Source organism: Mastigoproctus giganteus, chromosome 8, assembly GCF_048544385.1.
Source record: "Mastigoproctus giganteus isolate SK-2022 chromosome 8, ASM4854438v1, whole genome shotgun sequence".
Lineage (NCBI taxonomy): Eukaryota > Metazoa > Arthropoda > Arachnida > Uropygi > Thelyphonidae > Mastigoproctus > Mastigoproctus giganteus.
In genome coordinates, this window is record NC_143582.1 from 60,603,050 (window position 1) to 60,629,933 (window position 26,884).

Sequence of the window (26,884 nt, forward strand, 5' to 3'; positions counted from 1 at the left end):
GTAGGAGTGTGCTATAGGCCTAATGACTCTGATGAGTATAATAAGAAACTGCACAGGGAAATAGAATGGACCAGTAAATCAGAGAGTCTTACAATGGGGGATTTTAATTTCCCAGATATTGACTGGAATTTGTGGGTTGGTCACTCACACACTAGCAAGGCCTTTGTGGATTTATTGGATGATTGTTTTCTACATTAGCATGTTCGGGAGGCAACTAGAGGGAGTAATAATCTTGATCTGATTATCGCTAGTGATTCTTCATGCATTAAGAATCTGCAGATAAAGGAACCACTAGGTGGCAGCGATCACAGTGTGCTGAAGTGGGATTTACTCAAAGAGGTAACTACCATCAGGGGGTAAAGGGAAGGGTTTTTGCTTTAGCAAAGGCGACTATGATGGTCTGAGACAGTATTTAAATTCTATACGGTGGGACCAACTGATGATGTTACCAACAGCAAATTCAAAATGGAAAGCAGTCAAAGAACTTATCTTGGAAGTTAATAGGCTTTACATACCAACTAAGAAATATTGTTCAAGGTTTAGGCCTAAATGGATGTCAGATGAACTAATGAGACATATGGTAGAGAAGAAAAATGCATGGGATACATATAAATTAATGGGTGACATGGAAGCCTATGATAGATATAAGCTGGTCTGTAACCAAGTCACAAAGGAGATTAGGCAAGCAAAGGCAGATTATGAGAAATCCTTGGAAAGGATGCAAAGAAAAACAGCAAAGAGTTCTTTACCTTGTAAACTCTACAAGGAAAGGGATGAATCAGATTGGTCCACTGAATATTGATGGTTCAACAGTTGAGGATCCTGCTCAGGTGGCTAACAAACTAAATGAGTATTTGCATCTACATTCACACATGAGGAGTTATTCAGGAAGGAGAATGCCAGAGGTGAAGTAACTCTGGCAGTGAGCTAGATGATTTTGTAATAACTGAGAGGAAAGTGGAGGAGAAATTGTTGAGGATAAACATAAAAAAAGGTGCGCAGGGTGGATGGGATCTATCCAGTTATACTAAAGGAGGCAGCAAAGGAAGTAAGCAAAACCTTATCCATAATTATGAAAGCTTCTTTGGACTTAGGGGAGGTACCCATAGACTGGAGATGTGCAAATGTGACCCCAATTAACAAAGGAGGATCAAAGGCTGACAGCAGTAATTATACACCTGTGAGTTTAACTTCTGTTCCAGAAAAATTAATGGAGGCACTGGTTAAAGAAGCACTGCAGGATCATCTAGACAAGACTTCAGTTACTGCTCGGACACAGCATGGTTTTGTTAAGGGAAAGTCTTGCCTGACCAATTTGATTGGATACTATGATGCAGTCACAAAAGAACTGGATGCAGGGAATAACTTTGATATTATATATTTGGATCTTAGAAAGGCTTTTGATACTGTTGCACATGGAAAGCTGCTGCACAAATTGGAACAGTGTGGCATTGGAGGCAAATTGCTGCTATGGATAAAGGGATGGTTGAGGGCCAGAAGACAGAGTGGTAATCGATGGACACTGCTCATCGGGGACTAATGTTATTAGTGGAGTCCCTCAGGGCTCAGTGTTGGGTCCATTATTGTTTTCTGTATTTATAAATGATATTGATGATCATATATCAAGCTTAATGTCCAAGTTTGCCGACAATACAAAGGTTGGCAGGGTTGTTAAGGTCACTACTGATGCTATGCTGCTGCAACAGGATCTGGAAAGGTTGAGCAGATGGGCTGAAAGGTGGCAAATGAAGTTTAACATTGACAAATGTAAAGTACTACATATGGGAAACAGTAACCCCAGAGCAATGTATCAACTCTGTGGTACTACACTGACAGTGGTAGAGAATGAAAAGGACCTGGGGGTAATTGTGCAGGCAGATATGAAGTTTTCTGAGCAGTGCAGATGGGCTGCAAGAGTAGCTCATGGTGTCTTGTCAATGATATACAGGAATTTTTCTAGCAGGGATAAGGTGATTATTCCCTTGTATGAGGCAATGGTCAGGCCACACCTTGAGTACTGTATACAGGTCTGGAGGCCTCATTTCAAGAAGGATGTAGAGCTGCTGGAACGAGTACAGAGAAGGGCAACAAGATTAGTGAATGGAACAAAGGGTTGCTCTTAAGAAGAAAGGCTTAAGTTTTGCAAATTACAATGTCTGGAGACTAGGCAATGGTAAGGTGTATAAAGCTTTCAATGGTTTGAGCATACTCAATGCTGATGGGATTCTTCCTCTTGCTCAGAATAATCACCCGAGGGCATAAATTCAAATTGAGGAAAGACAGATGTAGGATAGACGTGGGGAACTTTAGCCAGCGGGTAGTTGGTTGGTGGAACAGACTTCCATCCCTTGTTGTGGAAGTTAATAGCCTAAATAAATTTAAGGCTCAGCTGGACAGGTATTTCGAATGAATGGAGGGGTGAAATGGGAGTGGTTTTTTTTTTTTTTTTTTGTGGTTGATGCTGCATAATAAGCTTGCTTTCTTGCATCATATGCCTCTACTAATGCTAATGCTAATCTTCAATTGATATGACTACACAATCACAGTTTAAGTCATATCAATTATATGCATAATAATGTAAGAATCATTATGTAAAATAATGGACCATGATTTTAAGATTATCATAAAATTATGTACTTTATTGAAACTATTTTCGATTTAACCTAGGCATAATAAATGTAAACTCAAAGATAAAAATTTAATTTATGAAAAAATTTCTGTATTTCAGAAAAATTCTGTTCAAATAAAAAAATTTATGATCTGCCTTTTATGTTCTGACTAGTAATGGTTTTTTTTTTTTTTTTTTCTTTAATCACCTCCAGTAAGTGTTACCCATGTTTCTGTTTACCCAAATTATATAAATTGTTAAGTTTGATCACAGTAAATAGCATCTTCTTTTTTCCATTCACAATCTATATCACCTTATAGATTACAAAAAAATAAAAAATTCAACAGTTTCACTTCTCACTGGCCATACACTATAGAATTTCCCCTCAAAAGCCATAATAGCTCTGCCTTAGCCTCAGAGATTTGAAGTGAAGCTTCAAGTATTTTGAACTCAGGATGAACTTATATGTACTGTATTACACTGCACTGTACTGTACAGTTATTTTGGAATTAAGACGTGCTTGTTAGTTAGTTATTTGGTTTTTAGGAGCGTTAGCAACTAAGGCCATATTGCTCCGGGATATGCGGTGGTCATTCCCTGACCTTTCCGCATCCTCCATATTTGGTGGTGACGGGCTCGAACCCCGGTCTAATCAAGAAGCATGTGCTACGCACTGCTGATCCTTCCCACCTGGCTATGGAGGTGCCAGACATGCTTGTAAGGTTTCAGTGTCCTTCTAACCAAATTATGAAATGAGGAAGTTCGTCAGTAGGTTGCAGAAATGTCTGTTGTTGTTCAAATCAGTATTATTAGCAGTTTGGTAATTAACTGAAGGCTCTTTCACTCCCACAGTTTTGACATTAAGTGACATAATGTATTCCCTGAACAGTGTAAATGAAGATCTCAAAATTGCTAATTTTAGACTGTCATTTTTGTAAACAACATAAGTATATTGCAATTTTCATCCAACATCTATTTATTTGATGAAATTTGGGAAATCAATAAGAAATAATCATTAACTATTTTATTCTCTTTTTTTTTTTTTTTTTTTTTTTGGAAACAGTTGATTGGTAAAGATGTTTAAATAAAGTTTCTTAAATGAGATTTACCAAGTCAAATCATCTTGGAGTTCAATTGTATGTATAGCATTTCCCTGTTGTGTTCCTCCCCTCCTAGAGGACAGCTCAAACTATAATGTAACTGAAACTGCAGTATAGTCAGTTGTGTTATTTCAAGATAGTATTTTACTGTAAAAATAGTTTGTTCATCATCCCATATTTTTTCACACATTTTCACCAAATTAATCAAATAGAGACTAATGTTATGAAGTTATCTGGATGTTCTAATACACATTACCACTTTAAAATCACAAAACTACATACAAGTAAATGTTACAAACATAATTTAAGTGATGGAAACCCTAGTACCAAGTTATTTATGTATTTATTTCGTTTATTCAATTTATACTTCCAGAAAGGTTACAAATTCATCCAACCAATAAACCAACTAATAGAGCATCTCTCTCTTGTATAACTTAAAATAATTAAATATTCTTTTGTTTGACAATCTGTATCAACAAACAGAGTGTAATTTTTTAAAGTAAATTTTTAGATTATTAATTAATTTCTCCTCTTTTTTGGTGTGATGATAGGAGGACTCTAGAAGAATATAAATATGTTGGCTATCCATTTACTTGGTTTATTGATTTTACTGGGTGCTGGGTGGATTTGTAATCTTTCTGCAGGTGTACCTCAAATAAATTATTAAATTACAAATGATAGAATAGTAGTGTCCTCCACATAAATTATTTATTAATAACTACATAATTTCCTTTTCTCAAAACATTTGTTAAAAACATGCTCTTACTCTGAGAATGGTTCTACTCTTAAGGTTCCTATTGAGGCAGATTTATTAAAAACGGAACGAGGTGGTCCCAGACAGCTTAGATCTACAGTCCAGACTGCACTGAAATGTCCTTCTTTATCTGTCTCAGTCCAATAAAGATGTCGACCAATCCAATCCACTGCTAGGCTAGTGCCAGTTAATGACAAACTTCGTACCTAAAATAAATAATTATTTTATGTATAAATTTGAAAAATTTTGATTTTGTTTTATTTAGTCAACATTTTCTAAAATATAAATTATATTTATATTTTAGCAAAACTATATATAAAAATTTATATATTAACAAAAAAAATTCAAACATTGACAAATTTTATATCAGATTCTCTTCCAGGAAGTTGTATATTCACAAACACACATGTCCACATGCGTTTGTGATGGTAGTTACATTATTTTTTAACTCAAAGTTTACTATTAGCACTCAGAAATGGATTTTGATCTTCTTATTTGCACACAGAAAAGCTATGAAACATCTTTACCAATCAACTGTTTCCAAAAAAAAAAAAAAAAAAAAAAAATTACTTATAAGAGTTATGAATTAGTTATTTCTTTATCTGTATCTAAATAAACATCAATCCATCTTGCAAATACATTATAGATAAACATTAATTTTTAACTTCAGCATAGTGAAGTTGTGATTTCATTTGATGTAAACATCAAATTTTGTTTTGTTCAATATAAATGAAGAAAAAAGGAAATTAGTAAGGGGTTACATTTTATATCTATCAATAAACAAATATTTTAAAAAGTTTTTTCTTCCCATTTTTAATTTTTAGAATCAAAACAGTTTGCTGTTCACCATGCCTGGAACAAATTATATGATATATAAGTAAACTTGTAGTTTTTATAAAATGAAAGGATTCAACTTTTAGTTATAAAATACAGTGGATTCTAGTTATTTGGGACACTAGTTAATTGGATCAGCCATTTATTCAAGAGAAATCTAGAACAGAACCTAATCAAGAAAATAGTCAGAGGTTTTCTTTTCTTAATTGGGACACCATGCCATTTAATCGGGAAGGAGACCACAGCACTTGAGATTAACCTATGATTGCCTCCGACCATACCACGTGGTGCAGTCAGATTTCTGGAGGTCACAACCATAAAACAATAAAAACAATTAGCAGTTTCTAGTTTATTGGGCTTTTCTGTTAGTCCAATCTATTATAAATGGATAGTAAACTCAATCTTATTGAATTGGGTATAATACCAACACCTGGAATTCTATGGGTTTTTACGTTATTATGGTGAAATGTGTTTCCCCTTCCATGAAATCATCGATTATATAAAAAAACATAAATAAATTTTCAGAATCTTCTCTTCGTTCCTATATTTTAAGCTTCGTAACTTGTTACTCCATTCTCACTTGCAAGCATTGTCTTAGTTGCAATTTGTGCATGCTGTGTTCTTTGATTGCTTATCTTTTTTACTGTTTTAAATTTTACACCTCCCCCAACCCAAATGTCAGTGAACAGAAATATCAACTAGTTAGTATGTACATATTAATTAAACTATGCATGTATAAATTTATTTTTAGTTTGCTAACCTGTAGAAAATATTCTTCCGATTTTCATGTATCATTTAATTTTTTAATTGGAAGGTAATAAAGTGTAAATTTTTGCTTAATATATCTTTACTTTTATAGCCTGTGGATAATATTCCTCCTATTTTCGTTTATTATAATCTCTGTTTAATAGAATTAAAATTCAATTCACAAACAGGATCACAATGACTGGCGCTTACTACATATCGTATAGTGAATGTTACTTTATTATGGTGAGTCCATCATAACGTGATTTGATCATACAGAGAATCAATCGTAAAGCGCGGTCCACTGTATGTATTTTTAACTATTTACATGAAACTTTGCATAACTGGGGCAGTCGCTTAATTGGGCCAAAATGCACTATTCCAATGTGTCCCAAATAACCAGAATCCACTATAATACACCAAACTAGTAATTGCAATACTTCAAGGATTTGTTGTGTAAAAGTAGTAATTTTAAAGATGAAATGCACAGGACATAATAGCTTATAGGTTTAAATAACTATATAGTATCAGTGTAGATACACAATAGTTTACCCATAAATTAAACAACGTACATAGTGTAAAGGCATTGTTTTTAATTGTATCTCATATTGTGGCTACCTTCACAATGAGATACTTAAAATAAATTACACTACTTCGAATAAGTAATGCTTCTCTAGTAGAGAAGACTACCGTTATTTATTCTCAGGGGATGCCATCACCGAGCCAGCACCATTCCTAAGCTGTTGGCCTATCATCGGTGGGTGGGCAGGTACCTTGATAATGCAAACCTGCCATCACAGTTGCGAAGTGGTTCCACAATATCAGAGATGCTAAATGGTGAACAAATGATAATGTATTTTAAAGACGAAATGCACAGGGCATAATAGCATATGGATTTAAATAACTATATAATAGTGGTATAAATACACCATAGTTTACCATTAAATTAAAATTAAAAATAATTAGTGTGAAAGCATCTTTTTTAATTGTATCTCATATTGTGGCTGCTTTCAACAATGAGATACCAGGTATTGCACTACTTCGAATAAGTAATGTTTCTTTAGTAGAGAAGACTACTGTTATTTATTCTCAGTGGATACCACCTTCTGATAGTATCCACTGAGAATAAATAACAGTAAGTATTGATAACTGATATGCTATTATGCCCTGTGCATTTTGTCTTTAAAATACATTATCATTTGTTCACTATTTGGCATCTCATTTATGCATTAAGAATTTGCAGATGAAGGCATCACTAGGTGATAGTGATCACAGTGTACTGATGTGCACTTTACTTAAAGATGTAACTACCATCAAGGGTAAAGGGAAGGGTTTTTGTTTTTGTAAAGGTGATTAAAAACTGTCTCAGACAGTTTTTAATTTCTGTACAGTGGAATCAACTGATGATGTTACCAACAGTGAATTCTAAATGGGAAGCCTTCAGGAACTTAATCTTGGAGGCTACTAGGCTTTTCATAGCAACTAAGAAATACTGTTCAAGATTCAGGCCTAAATGGATGTCAATTGAATTAATGAGGCTTGTGGTACAGAACAAAAATGCATGGGATGCATATAAATTATTAGGCGACACAGAAGCCTATGGCAGATATAAGCTAGTCTGTAATCAAGTCACAAAGGAGGTTAGGCAAGCAAAGGCAGATTACAAGAAATCTTTGGCAAAGGATGCAAAGAAAAACTACAAAGAGTTCTTTACTTATGTAAACTCTAGAAGGAAGGGGATGAATCATATAGGTCCACTTAAAATAGATGGTTCAACTATTGATGATCCTGTTCAAGTAGCTGATAAACTGAATGGGTATTTTGCATATACATTCATACATGAGGAATTCTGTAAGGAAGGGAATGACAGATGTTTATCAAACTCTAACAGGGAGCTAAGTGATTCTGTAATAACTGAGAGCAAAGTAGAGGAGAAATTGTTGAAGTTAAACATAAAAAAGGCACCTGGAGTGGATGGAATCTATCCAGTTATATTGAAGGAGGCAGCGAGGGAAGTAAGCAAATCCTTAACCATAATTATGAGAGCATCCTTAGATTCAGGGGCGGTCCCCCATGGACTGGAGTTGTGCAAATATATCCACAATTCACAAAGGGGGGTTCAAAGGGCAACATAAAAAATTATAGACCTGTTAGTTTAACTTCTATTCCAGGGAAATAATGAAGTCACTGGTTAAAGAAGTATTGCAGGATTATCTAGACAAGACTGCAGTAATAGTTCAGACACAGCATGGGTTTGTTAAGGGCAGGTCTTGTCTGACAAATTTGATTGGATACTACAATGTGGTCACAAGGGAACTGTGTGGAAAAAATAATTTTGATAGCATATACTGGGTTTCAGGAAAACTTTTGATACTGTTGCACATAGAAGACTGCTGTACAAATTGGAACAGTATGGCATTAAGGGCAAGTTGCTACAATGGATAAATGGATGGTTGAGTGGGAGATTGCAGGGAGTGGTAATCAATGGACACTGCTGTACATGGACTAATGTTATTAGTGGAGTCCCACAGGATTCTGTACTGGGCCCTTTGTCATTTTGTGTATTTATCAATGATATTGATGAAGGTATATCAGGCTTAATGTTCAAGTTTACAGATGATACAAAGGTTGGCAGGGCTGATAATGACATTAAAGACAGTATGCTACTGCAACAGAATCTATAAAAGTTAGGCAGATGGGCTGAGAAGTGGCAACTGAAGTTTAATATTGACAAATAAAAAGTACTGCATATGGGTAGCAGTAACCCAACAGAAACATATGAACTGAGAGGTACTGCACTCAGGGAGGTGGAGAATGAAAAAGACCTGGGGGTAATTGTGTAGTCAGGTATGAAGTTTTCTGAGCAGTGCAGACAGGCTGCCAGAGCAGGTCATGGAGTTTTGTCAATGATATATAGGAATTTTGCTAGCAGGGATAAGGAAGTCATTATCCAATTGTATAAGGTAATGGTCAGGCCAAACTTTGAGTACTACATACAGGTCTGGAGGCCTGACCATTGCCTTATCATCAGCATTGACCTGCTCAAACCATTCAAAGCTTAACTTGTGAAAATTGCTATGTCTAGAGACTAGGCACCTGCGAGGTGGTCTGGCTGAGGCCTTGAATGGTTTGAGCAGGCTCAATGCAGATGGGATTCTTCTGCTTGCTCAGATTAAGAACCTGAGGAAGTATAGATTCAAACTGAGGACAGACAGTTGTAAAATAGATGTGTGGAAGTTTGCCTTTAGCCAGGTGGTAGTTGATTGCTGGAAAAGACTGCCATCTGTTGTTGTGGAAGTTGATAGCTTAAATAAATTTAAGGCTGAACTACACAAACATTTTGAGTGACTGGATGGGTGAAATGGGAAGGTTTTTTTTTTTTTTTTTTTGGCTGATGCTGTATAAGCTTGCTTTCTTGCATCATATGCCTCAACTAATGCTAATACAAGAGTTTATGTACCAGCCAATAATAACTGGTCGACAGAATGTTTCAGTTCATCACAGTTCAGGTAGTGCTAGTAAACTAAAACCATTTAACATCAATACAAAAGAATGTCAGTACTTTTAAAGCCTAAAAGTACTTCACTCAAAACATCTAGCCCAGAACCAGTTCAAAACACCCACAAAGTGTTATTCCATTTGTAGCTGTTAACATATATCAAGGTCCTTAACAGTTATACAAATCTGTTTCCTAAATAACTAAACTAAACTTATATATAATTATGAGAGCATTCTTGAACTCAGGGAAAGTACCCACAGACTGGAGATGTGCAAATGTATCTGCAATTCACAAAGAGGGATCAAAGGGTGACATGAGTAATTACAGACCAGTTAGTTTGACTTCTGTTTCAGGGAAAATAATGGAGTCACTGGTTAAAGATGCATTGCAGGATCATCTAGACAAGATTGCAGCAATAATTCAGACACAGCATGGGTTTGTTAAGAGAAAGTCTGGTCTGACAAATTTCATTGGATACTATGATGTGGTTACAAAGGAACTGGATGCAAAAAATAATTTTAATTTCAAGAAAGGTTTTGACACTGTTGTGCATGGAAGACTACTGTACAAATTGGAGTAGTATGGTATTAAGGGTAAGTTGTTACAATGGATAAAAGGGTGGTTGAGTGGGAGAAGACAGAGGTTGGTAATCAATGGATGCTGTTCTTCATGGACTAATGTTATTAGTGGAGTCCCACATGGTTCGGTGTTGGGTCCACTGTTGTTTTGTATATTTATCAATGATATTGGTTTTTTTTTTTTTTTTTTGATTTGGTAGTTGTTGGCGCATCGGCTTCTGTGGCCATATTGCACCTCCCAAGGTTTTTTCAGTACTTTGATCCAAGCCCGAGGCGGGAATCGAACCCGCAACCTTTGGGTTGCCGGGCAGGTACTTTACCCACTCGGCTAGCCCGGTCGGCCAATGATATTGGTATATCAGGCTTAGTATTGGTATATCGACATTTGCAGATGATACAAAGGTTGGCAGGGTTGTTAATGACAGTAATGGCAGTGTGCTACTGCAACAGGATCTAGAAAATTTGGTCAACTGGGCTGAGAAGTGGAAACTGAAGTTTAACATTGACAAATGCAAAGTAATGCATACGGGTAGAAGTAACCCCAGAGAAATGTACAAACTGTGTGGTACTACACTTAGGGTGGTAGAAAATGAAAAAGAGCTGGGAGTAGTTGTGCAGTCAGATATGAAGTTTTATGAGCAGTGCAGACAGGCTGTAAGAGCAGGTCATTGGGTTTTGTCAATGATATACAGGAATTCTGCTAGCAGGGAAAAGGAGGTGATTATCCCTTTGTATAAGGCAATGGTCAGGCCATGCCTTGAGTACTGCATACAGGTCTGGAGGCCTCATTTTAGAAAGAATGTAGATTTGCTTGAGCATGTACAGAGAAGGGCAACAAGATTGGTGAGTTCAAGTGATCCTCTTACCAAGAGAGGCTTAAGTTCTGTAAATTGCAGTGGCTTGAGACTAGGCACCTGCGCGGTGATCTGATTGAGGTGTAAAAGGCCTTGAATGGGTTGAGCACGCTGAATTCTGATGGGATCCTTCCACTTGTTCAGATTACGAACATAAGGGGCATAAATTCAAATTAAGAAAAGACAGATGTAGAATAGATGTGTGGAAATTTGCCGCTAGTGGGTGGTTAATTGTTGGAACAAACTTCCATTTGTCGTGGAAGTTGATAGCTTAAATAAATTCAAGGAGGAACTCGACAAACTTTTAGAAGGAATGGTTGTGTGAATTTTTTTTTTTGGCTGATGCTACATATGCTCATATGCTTGCTTTACATCACATACGAGAAACAGAGGTAAAAATCACATTCCTCTATAATAGTAATAGAGGCATATGATTTACATCACATAAAATACCAACTAATTTTCAAAACCATGAATTATACTCATTGTACACTCAAAGGTTAACATTTGCATTAACAATACGTCTCTGTCCTTTAAACACAGTAACCACAAATTCACAAAGTATATCAAGTTCTCTTCATTCACAATCAATTTTGGAAAGTCATCAACACTACACACATTTGTGACAATTTGCAATTGATTTCTTATGTCCAGATAATTGTTACAATGTAGGATTAGATATTCCACACACAGGCAGAGTGAGGTAGCTGACAATCGAAGGGCACGCAACTTGGAGTTAATACTACCATGCCCTGTAATGAGAAAAGTAGTATATACTCCTAGGCAGAACCATTTTAGTTGTTTTGAATACTCAAAAACTCTTGGCAAGAAACTGAAAGTAACTCTACCCAAGAGTGTAGTATCCCACTCCATTTGCCAGTCTCTAAGAAACTCTGCCCTCAACCGGGCAACATCCTCTTTTTCTGACAAGTTCAAGTTTACTGTGTAGGTACCAATATTAGCAGGTAAAGATTTTCATCTGTGAAAAAGTAAGTATTGTAAAATTACCTCATAGTTTATGGGTATACATCCATTTAAAACCTGCAGAGTGCAAGTAGAAACAGTTCTACATGCTCTGGAGGTAGCTAGAAGAAAAAGTCGTTGAGCCGGAACTAAATATTTCTTAACTGTAGAATTAGTTATCTGAAACCCCATGCACCTGGAACATAGTATATGATGGGCATAAATAAACATTTGTAATAAAGTTTCAGTGTATAGAATTTTATACCGAAAGTATTTCTGCTAATTCTTAATATTTTTTCTGTCATGGATTTTATCTTACCTAGAACATATCTAACATGCTGAATAAACGACAATTTACTATCAATAATTACATCCAAATAGAAGAGAAGAGAAATATATGGATTAGGCAACAAACACAAGTAAAGGACATTCTTATCAAAACTAAAGAACTGAAATTGACTTGGGCAGGACACATTGCTTGAAGACATGATGACAGATGGACTAAGAAAATAACAGAATGGTACCCAAGAGGAGCTAAAAGAAAACATGGAAGACAACAACAGAGATGGAAAATGAAATTTCAAGAGTTTGTGGGTAGTAAATGGATGGCAATTGCACAAAACAGAAGGAACTGGAAAGTTGCTAGAGAGGCTTTCATCCTGCCGTGGATTGAAAATGGCTGATAATGATGATGTTTACACCCAAATATTTATAAGTAATTTTAAACTTGATATTTTGATTATTAAGTCTAATTATAGGAGGTCTATTTACATTTAATCTATCTTTCAAAAGAAGCTGTTTGATTTTAGTAACAGAAATCACTATGTACATAATTTATGTACACTACACCATGTATTTAAATCTTCTAAAATATTATTAGACTTCTCAAGTTCTGGCTGAAAGTTGCCAGAGATCAGCAGGGCTAGGTCATCTGCATATGCAATCTTGCAAATATCAATAGGCTCAGTGGCTAGCCACCCGTCAAGGACTACATTCCAACAAATTAGACCGAGTACTGATCCTTGAGGGCAGCCACACGTAACCTGCCTCGAAACTGAGCAAATGCCCGAAGAGACTGTTAGGTTTCTGTTATGAAAATAATCTGATACCAGACAGTATAATGATACTGAGACCTTGGCCTCCCGGAATCTCTACAGGACATTCTGCCTCCATAAGGTGTCAAAGGCCCCTTCAAAGTCCGTGAAAATACCGAGGACATACTTTTAATTCGAATTTGAAATTGTATCAATAGCCATGTTGATGGCATCAACAATATACCTGCCTTGTGTGAATCCATATTGAAATGGAACTGAAAGATTTCTTACATAGTAGTAATTCTTAAATCTTAGAATAATCAATTCTCCAGCACCATCCCATGAACAGGAAGGAGTGCAATAGGTTGATAAGACAACAAAGCATCAATAGGTATGTCTGGGGATTTCAGCAAGATTTTTAGATTGGTCTATTTCCATGGCCCAGGAAAACAGCCTTCAGTTAAACATGCATTCATTGGGTTGATGATCATTTGTAGTTTCAATTTCCAAACAGGTTTTAGCATGCTTACTTCCATCAAATCTAATCCTTGGCACTTGCCATCTTGCATAGTGGCCACTATGCAAGATGGCAGATGTCCTTGCATGCAGGACCCATATAACTTAGATGACCAATTCTCATATCAGTTTGAATAGATCTTTCAGGTACATACAGTCCTGATAAATTATTTGATCCAAGATGACAGTGATTGACTCCTGCCAAGAAAGAGTTTCTGTATTGTTTGGTAAAGTGATTGACAAAAAGTATTCTGCAGGGTGGATTTTCTCATCAATAATTTTATATGTTAGTCCCCATGGATCATTTTACATCATCCTTTGAACCATATGATCCCAGGCAAGGCATTTCTCCTTGTAAATGGTGTTATAATATAGTCTTCTTGAAGCTTTCTGCCAGTCAAGTTATTTCTTCAACATTTCTATGACTCCTTCTAGCTCTTTGATAGTAATGTCTATTAGATTTCATGTTATTTCTTAAATTTGTTGACTGTTGGGTTCTTTCTTCAGTATATCCAAACTCAATAAGGTTGAATGAAATAAGATAAGTGTAAATCCAGTAAATATCTTTAATTATGAATAATAAAAGATATTTAATTATATTCATAATTAAAGATATTTACTGGATTTACACTTATCTTATTTCACTGTACCATGGATCCCAGTACAACAAGCCCATTTATTTTATTTATTTTATTTTTTTTTGATTTGGTAGTTGTTGGCGCATCGGCTTCTGTGGCCATATTGCACCTCCCAAGGTTTTTGCAGTACTTTGATCCAAGCCCGTGGCGGGAATCGAACCCGCGACCTTTGGGGTGCCGGGCAGGTACTTTACCCACTCGGCTAGCCCGGTCGGCCAGCCCATTTATACTTACTCAATAAGGTTTTTATTCAACAAGTCATCAATAAAGTCCTTATCAGATATATCTTGATTAATATCAAAATATTATCACAGAATGAAGTTTTTTAGGTGTATCAATGATCATTTCAAGTTCCTTGAACTTGTTACATCTTTTAAGTGGCTCTAGATCTGAGTTACTGGCAGTTTCAATAAGAATACCTCTGCCTCTAACTTTTCTTACAAATTTAACTTTGATTTGTTTGAATACATTTTTAAAACTCTTAGTAATTTCCTTTTTTTACTTCCTCACTATTTTTCAACTCTGATTTTTGACTAGCTCTGACAATAACCATGTGTTTAGGCACAATGCCCACAAGGGCTGTCCACCCACATTCTTAGCAGCCACACCAGCGTAGGTGGGGACTGGAACAACAGCAGCCAATTGTTGATTTTCTAGATTACTTCTTAATTTCTCATTCTGTGATCTAAGCTCTAATACCAATCTCTCTAAGTAATTAAAGACTTTTGTAACATCAATAATCATTGTTGGAGTTATAGGGAGTACACAATCATTGAGAGAGTGCATTATAGTTACTTTCAATCCCCCTTTTAAGGTGTCTAATAAATTATTTCATAAAGCAAACATATACTCTATAAATTTGGATCACTGATTTGACCCAATACAGTAGAAACATACTGCTCAGCTCGATCAGGGTTTAAAAGAGGAAACTCCTTGTTAAAAATATCCACTAATTGTACAATTGGTTGCTGTAATTCTTGCAATTGTGCCTCCAGAACTCTGGAGCCACTGCAAGATCTCCGGGCATGTCAGCTAAAGAGTCAGAAGAATTTAAGTCTGACATTATAGTACAATAATATGCAATTCAACAAGCAAACTAATATACAGTGATATCACTACCTGGAAGAAAAACACAATTCTCTTAGGTAACAGTAGATCTTACACACAAAACAGTTCCAGTTGAACTGATGAAAAACATATATACAGGGTGATTCACTACCAGTGCGACAAACTTGCAGGAGGTGTAGGGGGCACAAAGACGAATCGGAATCACATAGCATTGCAGGGTGTCCGAAATGCCTTCGTCATGCTGTAGAGGACGTTGAACGGGAGGTCGCGTGAACAGCGATCACGCTGGAAGTCAGCATTTGCGAACCGGTTCCTGAGGCAGTAGGATGGATGAGTATCCAAACATTGAACTGGCCGACATGCACCTTGCGTATGGAGCTGCGGACTGTAATGGGCGCGCCGCTCTGCGCTTGTACCAGGAACGTTTCCCGCACAGGCGTGCTCCTCATCATATGATTTTCGCATGTGTGCACAGAAGGTTACATGAGACTGGTTATTTCATGAGAGATACCATGAATCAAGAGCGAACGACGAGGATGCCAGACAATGAAGGCGAATGTTCTACGTCTTGCAGAAGGCAATCCGAGTACGAGAACTCGAGCGATAGGCCAACGATTGGGTATTTCCCAATCCACTGTATGGAGGATACTGTCAACAAACCAAATGAGTTTATACCATCTGCAATGCATCTAATCATTGGAGCCTGCGGATTATCCACTCCAGAGGACTTTTGCTACTTGGTTTCTTCAACAGAAACGGTTTGCAAATGCTGACTTCCAGCGGGATCGCTGTTCACGTGACCTCCCATTCAACATCCTCTACCGCATGACGAAGGCATTTTGGACCTGCAATGCTATGTGATTCCGATTCGTCTTTGTGCCCCCTACACCTCCTGCAAGTTTGCCGCACTGGTAGTGAATCACCCTGTATAGTAGTGGAGTACCAACAGCCTTTGGCCATCAACTAGTTCCAACCTGGGTAAAACAGTTCTAAAACAGTCAAAACTAAAACAGTTCTGAATGATTACTCCCACAAACACTATGAGCAAAATACACTATACAGGCAGTTCCCAGGTTTACGAGTTATTTTTTTCAAATATCAAGTATCAAAAGAATAGAAAATATGAACATTAATTGCAATAAATAAATGCTAACATTCATAAATTCGGCATTTCAAACCATGCACATAGCTATACAATACATTACTACTGTGCGTTTGTTTATTTGTTCAGGTAGAGATAAGGAGGGAGGTCCAACTCTTAAAGAATTTTGGAAAGAATTCCATATTTTAATTGCAATCAAAATAATAAAACAAGCCTGGGACTTTATGAGAGCTTGAAGGACAGGGTGGATGCCCTCGAAGGAAATAAATTGAGGGGCCCATCAAGCTCTCAGCTGCCCACATCAACGCCAGAGCTTGCACTTGGTCATCAGGCAAAACAGAAGCAGCCCCCTAGGCAGAATGCGCTGGTCCCACAGGAACTAGTAGTTGTTGGTGACTCTATTGTCAGGGAAACGGGGAACATCCTTTGTAAAAAGGATAGGTGGAATAGGACCAGGGTATGTCTGCCAGGGGCAAAGGTTGATGACGTTGTAGAGCGGATATCATCTTTTAAGGGCACAAAAGGTGATATAGTTGTACACGTTGGCACTAATGATATTAAGAGTAGGAGACCGGCGGAATTACTTAGCAAGTACAGGTCACTGTTGAAAAAAAGCCGTGAATTAGGGTTGAACTTGAAAGTGTCTGCAATTCTGCCCAGACACGATAGGAGGGAGTATATGATGAGAGCCTTGTCGATCAATTCGGCCCTGGAGGGATTGTGCAAGGCTCAAGGGGTAGAATTTTTTTCAGCCTGGACTGTACTTGTTAACAGGAGAGATTGCTTCTACAGGGATGGGATACACTTAAATAGAAAGGGTGCAAGAATTTTTGCTGATGCTGTCGAGGCAGTGTTAGGTGGGTCGGAAAACTGCTAGTTGGGGGGATACAAGGACTAATAGATTAACAGTAGCCACTGGCAGAGGTGAAAGAGATTCTTGCACTGCTTCTATTGAAATGAGCAGAAGTCTGAAAAACAGGATGCAGGATATTTCAGAGACTGCTGGTAGTCATTGCGGTACAAGTAAACACATGGGTTGTGTTAGGGTAGCTAAGAATAGAAACAGGTGCATGTATACCTGCGTGTACACCAATGCTAGGAGTTTGGTAAATAAATTTGATGAATTTGAGGTATTGCTCAAAACATCAAAGGCAGATATTGTTGGGATATCAGAGACGTGGTGTCACACAGATATAAGTAATGCGGAACTGGAATTTGGGGAATACAATGTGTATAGAAAGGATAGACAGGACAGGAGGGGAGGAGGGGTCATGCTATTAATTAAGAAACACATAAAGTCCAAGGAAGTGAAGCCAGTCGACATCGATGGACAGGGCAGCGTCGAGTCAGTTTGGTGTGACATAAGCATAGGGAAATCAAAATTGAGAGTAGGAGTGTGCTATAGGCCTAATGACTCTGATGAGTATAATAAGATATTGTACAGGGAAATAGAGTGGGCCAGTAAATCAGAGAGTCTTATAATGGGGGACTTTAATTTCCCAGATATTGACTGGAATTTGTGGGTTGGTCACTCGCACACTAGCAAGGCTTTTGTGGATTTATTGGATGATTGTTTTCTACATCAGCATGTTCGTGAGGCAACAAGAGGGAGCAATACTCTTGATCTGATTATCAGTAGTGATTCTTCATGCATTAAGAACCTGCAGATAAATGAACCACTAGGTGGCAGTGATCACAGTGTGTTGAAGTGGGATTTACTCAAGGAGGTAACTACCATCAGAGGTAAAGGGAAGGGTTTTTGTTTTCGTAAAGGCGACTATGATGGTCTGAGACAGTATTTAAATTCTATACAGTGGGACCAACTGATGATGTTACCAACAGCAAACTCAAAATGGGAAGCATTCAAGGAACTAATCTTGGAGGCTACCAGGCTTTACATACCAACTAAGAAATATTGTTCAAGGTTTAGGCCTAAATGGTTGTCAGATGAACTAATGAGACATGTGGCAGAGAAGAAAAATGCATGGGATACATACAAATTAATGGGTGACATGGAAGCCTATGATAGATATAAGTTGGTCTGTAACCAAGTCACAAAGGAGATTAGGCAGGCAAAGGCAGACTATGAAAAATCCTTGGCAAAGGATGCAAAGAAAAACAGAAAAGAGTTCTTTACATACTTGAACTCGAAAAGGAAAGGGATGAATCAGATTGGTCCACTGGATATTGATGGTTCAACAGTTGAGGATCCTGCTCAGGTGGCTAAAAATCTAAACGAGTATTTTGCATCTACATTCACGCATGAGGAGTTATTCAGGAAGGAGAATGATGTAGGTAAAGTAAACATTGGCAGTGAGCTGGATGATTTTGTAATAACTGAGAGGAAAGTGGAGGAGAGATTGTTGAGGATAAACATAAAAAAGGCACCTGGGGTGGATGGGATCTATCCAGTTATATTAAAGGAGGCAGCAAAGGAAGTAAGCAAACCCTTAGCCATAATTATGAGAGCTTCCTTGGACTCAGGGGAGGTACCTATGGACTGGAGATGTGCAAATGTGACCCCAATTCACAAAGGAGGTTCAAAGGCTGACACAAGTAATTATAGACCTGTTAGTTTAACTTCTGTTCCAGGTAAATTAATGGAGGCACTGGTTAAAGAAGCACTGCAGGATCATCTAGACAAGAATTCAGTTATAGCTCAGACGCAGCATGGTTTTGTTAAGGGCAGGTCTTGCCTGACCAATTTGATTGGATACTATGATGTAGTCACAAAAGAACTGGATGCAGGGAATAACTTTGATATTATATATTTGGATCTTAGAAAGGCTTTTGATACTGTTGCACATGGAAGACTGCTGCACAAATTGGAGCAGTGTGGCATTGGAGGCAAATTGCTGCTATGGATAAGGGGATGGTTGAGTGGCAGAAGACAGAGAGTGGTAATCAATGGACACTGCTCAACGTGGACTAATGTTATTAGTGGAGTTCCTCAAGGTTCAGTGTTGGGTCCGTTGTTGTTTTCGGTGTTTATGAATGATATTGATGATGGGATATCAAGTTTAATGTCCAAGTTTGCAGATGATACAAAGGTTGGCAGGGTCGTTAAGGACAATACTGACGCTATGCTGCTGCAACAGGATCTGGACAGGTTGAACAGATGGGCTGAGAGGTGGCAAATGAGGTTTAACATCGACAAATGTAAAGTGCTGCATATGGGAAACAGTAACCCCAGAGCAACGTATCAACTCTGCGGTACTACACTGACAGTGGTGGAGAATGAAAAGGACCTGGGGGTAATTGTGCAGGCAGATATGAAGTTCTCTGAGCAGTGCAGACGAGCTGCAAGAGTAGCTCATGGTGTCTTGTCAATGATATACAGGAATTTTTCTAGCAGGGATAAGGAGGTGATTATTCCCTTGTATAAGGCAATGGTAAGGCCACATCTTGAGTACTGTATACAGGTCTGGAGGCCTCATTTCAAGAAGGATGTAGAGCTGCTGGAACGGGTACAGAGAAGGGCAACAAGATTAGTAAATGGAACAAAGGGTTGCTCTTACGAAGAAAGGCTTAAGTTTTGCAAATTACAGAGTCTGGAGACTAGGCACCGGCGAGGTGATCTGATAGAGGTGTATAAGGCTTTGAATGGTTTGAGCATGCTCAATGCCAATGGGATTCTTCATCTTTCTCAGAATAATCACCTGAGAGGGCATAAATTCAAACTGAGGAAGGACGGATGTCGGATAGATGTGCGGAAATTTGCCTTTGGCCAGCGGGTGGTTGGTTGGTGGAACCGACTTCCATCACTGGTTGTTGAAGTTGATAGCCTAAACAAATTTAAAGCTCAACTGGACAGGTATTTCGAACGAACGGAGGGGTGAAATGGGAGTGGGTTTTTTTTGGCTGATGCTGAATAAGCTTGCTTTCTTGCATCATATGCCTCTGCTAATGCTAATGCTAATGCTAATTACAGTGAAAAACATGCAGGGTGTTTGAAATAAACCCTGCCATAAGTTTGATAATTTTGAAGGAGTTCAAGAACCAGTAGAAATCATACACAATGAAACAGAAGCGATCGTTAATATTGCTACCAATTTCAGCTTGAGGTTTCTACAACTGATGTCACTGATATGCATCAAACACACAATGGAAACCTTATAAATGAAGATTTTCTTGAAATGGCAAAATGTGAAGAAGCTGAGGAGGAAGAAGATTTAACAGCTGAAACTCTTGTTCATTCCTTCACTTTCAAGGGCCTGACAAAGCTTTTCAATACATAGAAAAAGCAATTGAGATTTTTGAGTCACAAGATTCGAATTTCGATCACACTAGAAAAGTTGCTACAGATTTAAAAAATTGCTTATGCATTCTATTGTGAAATTTATAAAGAAAAGAGAAGACTGTCTTGGAAACAAATGACTCTTGAAGCATTTCCAAAGGAGAAGATGACTCCTTGTTTTTTCAACAACCAATGAGTGAAGAACCATCAATGAGCGTGCATTTAGTTGATGATGATAAAGAATAAACATTCTTTAACATTTGTATAACATAATTTCTTTATTATTATAATTTCACAAATAGATATTTATTTAAAGTATACCCAGTATAAAATAAAATGAAAATAAAATAAAATTTTATTTTATTTTATTTTATATTATTATTTATATATATATATTTATATATTTATATAAAATTTTATTTTATTTTATTTTATTTTATTTTATTTTCATTTTATTTTATACTGGGTATACTTTAAATAAATATCTATTTGTTAAACTATGGACCCCAGTACTCCAGGCCCATTTGTCACTATTATAATTTCCTTGATTTTAAAGGTTATGTTTTCATTTCTTTGGATAAATAAATCACTATTTAAGCATAAACTATTGTTTTGTTGACCTTTATTTAACATTACTTTGGTAAAATTTCATTGTTGAGAATATAACCCCTGTTTTTAACATTACATCTATGGGAAATAAATTCCTGCTTTATGAGCGCACGCTAGGAATGAATTAACTCATAAAGTCGGGAACTACCTATATATATATATATATATATATATATATACACACTGCAATGCCTGAAGCCTTGTTATTTTATCTGAAAATATAATTATTTTTACAATTTTTACTCCTACTTTAATGAGTTATACCTCTGCTTGGTTTCAGCAGGGGCACCACAAAAACTGTGAAAATTGAGTAATTTGATTGGCTAACTAAATAAATTTTTCCATATTTTTTGGGCCAATAGGAGAGCCAGAATTTAAGTTTATACTAGTAGTGAAAAACAACCCAAACAAGCCCAAATCACAAACTGAATGCCATTTGTGGACAGGAAAGGAGAACATTAAATATATATCACTATTATGGTTAAACAAATCACACAGGAGTGGCACAGGGGCCTCAACTAACAAATATATCATGTTCCAAAAATATTAGGAGCACTCTATGCATTTTATATACAGTTAAACATGTAACAAATATTTTTTATCACAGGTGTACCCAAACTCACCAATATCCAAAAAACCAAGATGGCTATTATCAAGGAAGCTTTCCCGCTCTTTTCCCTAATCAGCCATAATGACATTTCTCTATATATTGATAATATCTATATATATTCAATATAACAATTGTGCCACCTATTACTATGTTACAGCATATATATACACCAAGTAATGACATCATAAAACAATATGGCTGCAATTTCCCCACAAAACAATCACATGGAAGCCACCATGACAACATTACTGAATGAAGGAGATAACACATGCAAATAAAAGCATAAGCACAAGCATGATAAAAGAGTTACCATTCCTGAAACATGTTTAAATAATGAAAGCACATGTTTCACAGTCTACGTCTCCATTGCTAATGAAATGCAACGAGACAACCTAACTACTGACCTAGGCCCCACTACTTTACTTGGTATTGCTGCTGCAATAATATGATTTGAAATTCGTAAGGTTTCTCTGCCCACCCTGTATATATGTGTACTAGAATTAGGACCAGAAACACTTGTATGTTGTATACACTGCATTCCAAATCATAAAGAAATAAAAGCATAAGCATATTTGCAAATTCAGAAAAATAAAGTTAAAATGTTGATAACTGTATAAATAAATAAATAAAGATTAATAAAAACTATTAATCATTTTTCACTCAATGTTTTGATACTTTTTAGTGCTCTATTTACTGAAAACATCAAAATTCTACTTCATAAACTAACAAAATAATCAAGACAGTTCATACTCTCAAAAGATTTATAACAAATGCTTGTGGTCACTTTGAGCCTGAAGGCATGCTTAGCAACATCACAAAACAGATGCAGACTCTCAACAGTTGGGAAACTATCTCCTGTGCAACTACTTCAGCATACATTTTCACCTGTGCAACTACTTCAGCATACATTTTCACCTGTGCAACTACTTCAGCATAAACTTTCTCCTTCATGTAGCCTCCATACACAAAAATTGACAGGATTAATATCTGGAGATCATAGTGGCCAAGTGATTGAAACTCCTTAACAATCCGTCATTGAGAATACTATAAATTCAGCAATGCTTTTAAATGGGGAAACGGAGAAAACTGGGGAATGTTTCCTTGAAAAAGGATGCATACAAAACATGCATTTAAATAATTTCATGTGAAGCTCACTCCATATGAACAAAAGATACTTAGAAATACTTAGAAAGGTAACATGACAATCTTGTCAGACATTCCTACAAAACATCGATCAGGAGTTTAAAAAGTAATTTGTCTCCAAAAAATACTTTCCCAAACATTTATTTGAACTTGTGTGAGAAAGGTGCTTACTAAAACCATGAAGAGTTTTCCAATGCTCACATTTGGAGATTATACAACTTGGTAATCTCTGCTCTAGTGACCTGGACTTCTCCCATCCACAGCACACAGTTTATGAGACCACAGTTAACTCCCACTTTGTGCAAAAGCCAATGATAGTGTCTGACAGTTGTATCTATCTCTAATGCCATTTCTTGAACCCACTTTACATGATAAGAATATAACCTTTCTCTGTGAAACACATGCAATATTTTATTAGAAGAAATCTCCATACACATACAGATAATCAGTTATTCAATGGATTTCTAATAATTTCATCGAAAGTATCTACTTCTTCTGGAGAACATCCCATGCTGCATAATTTTGCCCAGTTTCCAAAATTTACAAGGGCACATTAGTAAACACAGATCAGCAACAATGACTGATTTTAAAATTACTGATGGTATTCTTCAATTTAGCTGCTTCATTTCCTGCATTTCCAACTTGTATTCAAAATGAATGTTGGCACCCTCAATCAAGTCTATCTTTTTTTGGATCCATTTCAAGTCTTTATTCCTATACATGAAATATTCCTACTGTTCTTACATACACATAAAATATTAAATATGTATTCCTATTTGGCATAAGTCATAATGATATAATTTCCCTGACATAATGATAGTGTGCTCTGCTGAAAGCACTTGCTTTAATCAAAAAAGGGATATATTTGCATACTGTTCTAATGACTATTCAGTTTAAATTCATTTGATTATTCAATTTAATTTATTTTGAATATTCAATTTCTTTTTCTTAACTTTATTTATTTGTATTTACATGATCATCTTTAAACTCATAAAATTTTAAACTTCATTATCTCTGAAACTAAGCTCAAAGGAAAACAAAACTCAGGAATTTTAACCTCAAAATTGCCTCTTATATTGAAAGTATCAGTTATAACAATAGTGAATTTCTATTCACATTGCTGAAAATGGGGATTACATTCAAATCCATCCATCTCTGATATCAGATGGCTAACACTATAAAGATTTTAATTTAAATGCACTTTTGATAGCAAAATTGTAACATGTAGTGCTACCTATCATTACCTGAATTATAGTTCATAAGAAATAAAGCAAATACACTATTCCCATACCCCTATTTTCATAGGTCATTGTACTTTTACAGATAATAAGCAACTCAGATTGGTATATAAGGAAGGGGAATACAAGTTAGTTGTTCCATCATACAGAGCTGCACTGACTGATTTCAAGACAGAAATTGACTATTTTCAGATGTCATAATGCTAGCTTGCCAATTCATGCAATTGCTCACAGCTGACACCATCTAAAGTCAGAAATACAACAGGAACTGTCACTGATGTACTCATGAAACTGAAGTGTGATGGTACCATGACTGCCTAGCAATTCACAAGAAGACTGAGGAAGCTCACTCCACATGAACAAAAGATACTTAGAAATACTTAGAAAGGTAATATGACAATCTTGTCAGACATTCCTACGAAACATCAATCAGAAGTTTAAAGCATCAACAAGGATTGAGGCCTGTACTAACACATTATATGCAATGCTCCACAATCTCAGTTTATACAACAGCACAGCAGCACATAAGCCAAAGATTACCAACCACAATCAGCTGTCTCACACCTTGCATGGTGTAACAAATGCTATAAATAGACTTTAGAGCAGTAAATTTGTTCTGTGGAGTGAAAAATCTCGCTACACCCTATATATATCAGATGGATGGTGTGGAGAATGCCTAGAGAACATCGCTGCTGGAGTGCATGGTGCCAACAATGAAGTTCTGAGGAGGTGGGCTATAGTTGTTCTCCTCTGGTTTTTAAAACTATTTTTGTGCTGCCATCTATTAAGCTGTATCTACTTAATAGTTGGAAACACAGATTAGAAAAAATTCAAGATAACTTTTATATAAGCAGATAAATTATTTGAAATGTTCAGATTTCTTGTTTTAGTGCAGTAATTTTTGTCTTCTTGACAAAAATTACTGCACTAAAACAAGAAAACTAAATAATAACTAAGGAAAATAAGTGAATCCTGAAAAGACTGGAAGAATTCTGTATAAGAAAAGCAAAGACATTGAGAATAACATAACAGACAGGGAAAACTTCACAGAAATTCTAGACACCCTAGCAGATGATATGGCTGCTGCAATCTGAGATGAAAAATTACCAAGCACCACCTTAAGGCACCAAAATGCCTTAAACTGGCTAAATTTCACTGGCATGATACATGTGCAGCCATAGGATTGTATACCCAATACAGTATGTTTTTAAAAATTTTCTAGCTAACATTTTGCTGTTTATGAATATGCTTTTAATTGAAAATTTGATTGCTTGCTTTAAGAAAGATAGTGTTGAATATTCTGCCCACTTCAGAAATGCTGAATCAAGTTTTGTTCATAACAATGGCCTTGATGTCTAAAATTGACTGTCAGGAGCATTTTCAAAACTTCACCAGAAAGAGAAGATACAAATTCCATTTTTGTTTTTCTAACCTGACTCAATATTCTCATGAGTGTGAATTGAGCACTACTATGAGGCATTTTTAAAATTCCAAGCATGACTGGGGATAATTTGTTATATTTGAAGCTTTCTTGCTTACTTGTCAGTTTGGGCCACTTGACGTCAATGGTTAACTGTTGATGACCCTGCTCAGGTTGCTGATAAATTGAATAGATATTTTACATCTTCTGTAAACTTCTACCATCACTATCTCTAAAAAATTCCTCTTGTGTGAATGTAGATGCAAAATATCTATTCAGTTTGTCAGCAACCTGAGCAGCATCATCATCAACTGTTGTACCATTCATATCTAGCAGACCAATGTGATTCACTAGCATTTAATTAACTGCTTTTCTTTGCCAGACATTTTATAATTAATAATTAAATATAATTTTAAGCAAATTAAATTTTAAAAAATTCATTAAATTAGCAAATTAAAAATTATATTTAGGTAATTTTTCATTTTTAAATGTACTACAATCCATCAGTAAAAGGTCTAGCATTGGTGTACAGCAAGCAAATTTAAAAAAAAAAAAAACTGCAGAAATAAAAAAAAGAAAATTGGGGTTTGTCAGATCAGCTGCAATTAAAACAATAGTTAGTGATACCAAATGGTTCAACTGAACAATGAAACACAATGAAACAACAACAGCCAAGCACAGAAAGCTGGTGCTGCCAGCTTTCTGTGACTATAACTATATAAGTGAAGGTGAAATGCATAATATGGTATTAAATTCTCGATCTTGCAGCTGTGGTAGTGATTATGATGATAGTAAAGATGCATGGGAAAGTGTACCCACTGATGGATTAAGCATAAGATAAACTAATTAGGAAACATGAACAAAAAGTCTTGTGATCAAAGAAGACATTATCATACCTGCTTACTTTCACAAATTGAAAATTGGAAACATGAAACAATCCCACTTTAGCTAGAACTCTCTGGAACTGCATTCTAGCACTGTTTGAATGGCATCTCCAGACTTTTCTTCAAAATTAGTGATAACTAATTAATGTATTTCACACACTGCAGTGGATAAATTGCGCACATTACTATGACATGCCAAATTTGCATTTTTAAGTCCCTTGCTTGTTTCCTCTCCCTGGTTCTGTTCAATTACTTAACATTGGCTATTCAAAAACTTTATGTTCCCTTATATGGTTGAAGATGTCCATGGTGCCCAACTTAATTGACTACCAAACAGAGTGCAGACAGATCACTCAACATATTCAAAGTAACCAAACTTACTTTTAACAACAAACACAACTACATTACATGACATAGAATAAACTACCTACCAGTTAACACTACCTGCATA

General features: G+C 36.3%; 1 protein-coding gene across 1 annotated transcript in view; it reads right to left on the minus strand.

Moving 5' to 3' along the window:
• LOC150081563 (proto-oncogene tyrosine-protein kinase ROS-like) overlaps nt 1–26,884 on the minus strand; it is a 356,247-nt gene that overhangs the window by 143,919 nt on the left and 185,444 nt on the right. Inside the window, exon 20 of the mRNA XM_090380246.1 lies at nt 4,475–4,668. Within this exon, the coding sequence (XP_090236372.1) occupies nt 4,475–4,668 (194 nt within the window). The remainder of the gene's footprint in view (nt 1–4,474; nt 4,669–26,884) is intronic.